The sequence below is a fragment of the Teleopsis dalmanni genome, chromosome 2, assembly GCF_002237135.1.
Source record: "Teleopsis dalmanni isolate 2A chromosome 2, ASM223713v2, whole genome shotgun sequence".
NCBI classification, from domain to species: domain Eukaryota; kingdom Metazoa; phylum Arthropoda; class Insecta; order Diptera; family Diopsidae; genus Teleopsis; species Teleopsis dalmanni.
The window spans coordinates 52,777,452-52,783,058 of NC_051847.1; the positions used below are offsets into that span (position 1 = coordinate 52,777,452).

A 5,607-nucleotide genomic window follows, 5' to 3' on the forward strand; every position below is an offset into this window, starting at 1 on the left:
TGTGTATACTATTTTAAGGAACTTGGACTTGAACTCTTACGAATTATTTAAAGTACAAATATTTACTAGTACTTGTGTTTTATCAGTATTATAAAAAAATTAAAAAAATGTTTTGCATTTGTTTATAAACAAGTGTAGTCGTAGATTAGCGCCACAAAAGTTGAATAAGTACAAAAGACCTTGGTGTCAACAAAAAAGTCAGTTGATATTAAGGAGTAGAGTAACATGTATGTATAGAGAATTTAAACTACTTAACAAATTTGTTTCAAGACTACCTCAGTTTCTTTCTTTACAAAGTAAATATCGAAAATATTTTTTAAGTACAAATATACTCGGTATCAATAGTAAAGTACAGTAACTTATATGTACTTATATCGAAACATTCCTAACGATGTTGTTAATAAAGAAGCTAAGTTTTCTAATTACAGTGAAAAGTCTTTTAACGGACACCACTTATGAGTTTCTAAAATAAAATGTTTACCTTTTATTATTTGATATAACTTAAATCTTTTTGGGTGGACAATCCTCTTGATCTCTGGAGGCTGTTTCATTATTTACTGGTTATTTACTGGGCTAAATTGCTTGATCCATTTTGTCCGTTTTTAGCTACAGGATGCTTTAGAAAACTTTACTCAAAAAAAAATCGGCTAAAACTTAACAAATGTTTATGAAGATGTTTTAATGTACCTTTAAGTAACTCAAAAAAAAAAGAAATCCATTGGTAACAAATCGCATGATCTTAAAATATGAAATTACACTTTCGTGTAATTTTTTTTCACAACAAAGCTCTAATACTGCAGCTTATGTTACCGTTTCATTAAAACCGATTACATTCCAAATTCAAATTAATAATTATATGACTGTAATAGTTAAACTTATATTACACAGCCGTTATATATTATAAAGTACGGCCTTATGAACAAATGCTACACCATATAATGACTTTTTGTTAAATAAGATTCTCTTAACAGTTACCAGCGGATTTTAACTGCACCGGATCTAAAAATTTATATGTTGACAGATCCACTAAGGGAAAAATGAGTTCCAACATTGAGAGCATTCGTCGCCATTTTTGTAGTAAGTTTTCTTATTTTTAACATATTCTGCGGTTCTGTGAAATAACAAACTTTAAACTAAGGACGTGTGCGAGTATGGCTAAGTTGATGCTAAACCAAATGGGAGATTTTTTGGGATTTTTTGCACTGCACACATTTAGCCATTTATCAATACGTGTCGACACATGGCTATATTATCGGCATAACTTAGAATTTCCCTGATTTAGAACGCAACTTAGCCTAACTCGCATACGTCCTAAATATATGATACCATTTTGGCAGCATTTTTGAAAATTTATTACTGAAATAGTGGAATGATATATATATGGATAACTATTAAAAGTTGATTAAAATAAATGTAGCAATAGAAAAAGTACATTTCGAAATAACTGATTAGTTCTCCCATAACACACATAGCATAAAACAATATAATTCACAATTTAAAAACGCCCATAACAAAGAAGTATTACAGGACACCGGTGCATCATAGATAATATTTTATTTTTTTTTGATTTTTTTTGTTTTTCGATCCGCCAAAGTTAAAGCTATTTGACTCTAAAAACTCTATATATAGATTATAAAGTATTTATAATACCGTTGGAAAAATCTATGTTGCGTTACAAACACCTTAACAAAATCAATATACCATATAATCATATTATTTTGAAGAGTGTAGAAGAGATTAAATTAATACAAAAATTAATTTTATTCTCTTGAATTATCATTTCTTATTGACTAAAAGACTCTGCTTTAAAATTTATACTTCTCATACTTCTCTACCGAAACTACCAATGACAGTGCAAAAACATTGTTGTCATTTGGAGCAGAAAAGGTTAGTGATTTTTAATTTGGACTGATAAAAATTTGTTTTGCTTAAACATTTGCAAATCGTATTCAAATGCTTTGATAATCAAACGATGACTTTCAAAAAACAATCTATAATTTTGTTATAAATTTGAAGAGATTTAGTATACTAAATACAGTCCGGTGTGTGTAGTACGAAAGATACTTTAAATTTTTAATTCTACTAAAAAGAGTCAAATACAAATATTTAATTTAAATAAATTTTTCAAATAATATTCAAAACTTTAGTACAAGTAGAGAGAAATATAAGTTAAAGTTAATAAAACTTGATGTTTAAGTTTAGTTGACATCTTCACTTTAACTAAATGTAAAAAGTATAATATATTTTAATAAAATAATTAAATTTAAAAATTTATAAGAGAGTATATAAAAACTGAAAAACCAAATATTTTTCAAATTAAATAAAAATACAAATGAATTTGTTAATACAACTTTCACAGCAAAATTAACAAAATTCTTGAAAAATATGCGAACATAAACGTCAAGTACGGTTTTGGGTCAGTTGGTTAAGGAGCACTGACTTTGAGCTTCAAATTTGACAGGACACGAGTTCGATTCCTGATACTTGCAGTCTCAAAAAAAAAAAAATTATTTATAAATAATAAAATACAAGAATTATTTTCAATACCACTGATGATGGGTATTTGAAAATATTTGAAACAGCTTATGGTCAGCCAAAAATTCAATTAATTAAAATAATATAAAAATGAATTTTTGTTGTTGTAGTTTACTACTGTTCAAAAAACCTCTTTATAAAAATACAATTAAATAGTACAGAAAAAAAAAAAATCGTAATTCATATAATAAATTAACTTTATGGAAAGGTTTTTATGTAATTTCTGTTTTTTTGAGTTAAATAAAAGCCGGCATTATTATCATTGTTATCATTATTTTGATATATGTGAAAGTTTTTAAAAAGTAATTATTTTTTTGCATTGATAAGAGAAGCGTGCCAATTACTTCGCTTTTTTACAGTTTAGTAAAAAAAATTATTTTTGTTATGTATTAACGATAAGAGAATTATTTGTTGTTTTGTTGTCGACGCAACGAAAATGCTAATATCATACAATCTTTTTAATCATTTCTAATTAAAATTTTTTATTTTGATTTAACAGTAGTAAAAAAAACTATTATACTATAGACAAAATATTCTTATCTAGTCTACCGTATAGTATCTACACCTGCGCGAGTGATATTTGTTTATGATTATCACTTGTCTGGCTGACTACTTAAATTGTAGTGCCCGAAATTAAATTATCGTAAATATTTGGTATAACTATTTTAAAATACGTAAATAAATAAACGTGTATGTTATGCAAATAATCAGGTTATTATTAAAAAGTTTTGTTGATTTTTATTGTGAGATTAATAATTATCAAAATTAATTCGGACTATTCTCGCGATTATATTGTTCTGACTAGTTTGGTTGGCTTTTATTCAATACCATTATTACAAATTAATTTATTATTCTTGCTATTCATATAATTAAAATATATAAATTAAAGCCTTAATTTTACCAAGCTCCCGACTACTAAGTACCACATTAAAAAAAAACAAATAAAAAATTCTGAAGAAATTTTTGATCATTTCAATACTCAATACTGAGTTACTTTTTCCACTACGGTAAATGCATGTAAAGCTTTTTCTTTTATTCTCAAAAATTGTAAAATTCTTACATTATTTACATTAACAGAAAACTGTACCTGTCATCTAGCGAGAATTAGTATATGCCATTTTTATATTGATTAGACACAGAGCGGTGAAGTGGTAGACACGCCATCTATTATTGTTATTTTGTATACAAAATTTGCAAATTTTAAGTCCGATATTTACAGAACTAGGCTATATAGACATATAATAAAGTGAAAGGAGTTTTAAAGAGTATTTTATATAAAAAATTTGTGGCATTCTGAAAAACTGCAACGTACCGAAATTCTAAATAAATTTTAGTAATTTCATATGTAAATTATAAATTCTTCACTAGAATTCCCCTTTTGCGTTTTAATGTATTACTATTAAAATAATTTATTTATTTGTATTCATCTCGGAAATTATTTTCGCAGTCTGCGCTAATTACTTTATTGAATAATAAAAATTTTAATTGTTTGTTTAACTTTTTAACAATATTATACACCATTGAACTTTATATATATTTTCTATCTTATCTTATACCTTATATTCTTATAGCTAAAATGGCATCTGCTGAGGCACTGTTCCTGATCACAGCTATAATTGGCTTAATTTATTTTTGGGTCAAACATAATTATAGTTATTGGCAACGTAAAGGTATTCCGTACTTAAAACCGATTCCATTTATTGGTAACACTAAATCAATATTAACGTTGAAAACGAGTATCGGGTTGATTGCGTCAGATGTCTATAGTGATAAAACATTGAGCGATGCGGCCGCTGTAGGAATATACAGTTTCCATAAACCTGGATTAGTTATACGAGATATTGAATTAATAAAATCAATTTTAATCAAGGACTTCAATAAATTTTCAAACCGTACAGTAGCTTGTGATCCACATAATGATCCACTAGGATCGAATAATTTATTTTTCGTTAGAAATCCAGAATGGAAAGATATCAGAACAAAACTATCACCAGTTTTTACAAGTGGTAAAATAAAACAGATGTATCCACTTATGGTTGATGTAAGTATTAAATGCATTGTTCTATATAAAAATACTTATATTGATTTTGAATTTATTTTTCAAAAAGATTGCAACAGAATTGGAAAATCATTTGACATCTTATAAGAAAACCAATAATTCCTTTGTAACGGAAGTGAAGGAGATCTGCGCAAATTTCACTACAGATCTTGTCGCCACCATAGCATTCGGTTTACGTGCCAACAGTCTCAAAAATCCAAATGCCGAATTTCGTCATTATGGAAGAAAAGTATTTCAATTTAATTTGTTTCGCGCATTTCATTTCTTCGTTATAATATATTTACCGAAATTAGTTAGCTTTTTCCGTGTAAAGATATTTTCTACAGAATGTGCAAATTTCTTGCGTAAAACTATTAATTATGTCATATCAGAACGTGAAAGCAGTGGAACCACTCGCAATGATCTTATTGATATTTTGGTATCCTTGAAAAAGGAAGCTCCAGATGCACAAAGCCTATATAGAGCTAACAATAATGAATTCTTAGTGGCTCAAGCTGCTGTATTTTTAACTGCAGGGTTTGAGACATCATCTTCAACAATGTCTTTTGCACTTTATGAATTATCGAAGAAGCCAGAATTACAAAAGCGTTTACGTACAGAAATTTGCAATGCATTCTTGGTTGAAAACGGAAAAATATCTTATGAAAATATTCAAAATCTTCAGTATTTGGGAATGGTTGTAGATGAGATTTTGCGCATGTATCCTGTATTACCATTTTTGGATCGCGAATTTAACAAAGCTAAAGATGAGTCAGATTTTACTCTACAACCATATTACAATTACGCATTACCCAATGGCATGCCAATATACATTCCAATATATGGAATACAACGTGATCCAAAGGTATAAAATAATTTTCCTATATTATAAACTTTTTGATTTTACATAATTTTGATTTTAGTATTGGCCGAACCCAGATGTTTTTGATCCAGAACGGTTTTCACCAGAAAACAAAAAAAGTCATACTCCCATGACATATTTTCCATTTGGAAATGGACCACATAATTGTATA

General features: G+C 27.6%; 1 protein-coding gene across 1 annotated transcript in view; it reads left to right on the forward strand.

The window, feature by feature from the left end:
* The first annotated feature begins 2,112 nt into the window (after positions 1-2,112).
* The window catches only part of LOC119674548 (cytochrome P450 6g1-like), a 3,628-nt gene continuing 133 nt past the window's right edge, over positions 2,113-5,607 (forward strand). Inside the window, exons 1-4 of the mRNA XM_038085692.1 lie at positions 2,113-2,226; positions 4,107-4,576; positions 4,644-5,438; positions 5,497-5,602. Of these exons, the coding sequence (XP_037941620.1) occupies positions 4,112-4,576; positions 4,644-5,438; positions 5,497-5,602 (1,366 nt within the window). The 5' untranslated portion in view covers positions 2,113-2,226; positions 4,107-4,111. The remainder of the gene's footprint in view (positions 2,227-4,106; positions 4,577-4,643; positions 5,439-5,496; positions 5,603-5,607) is intronic.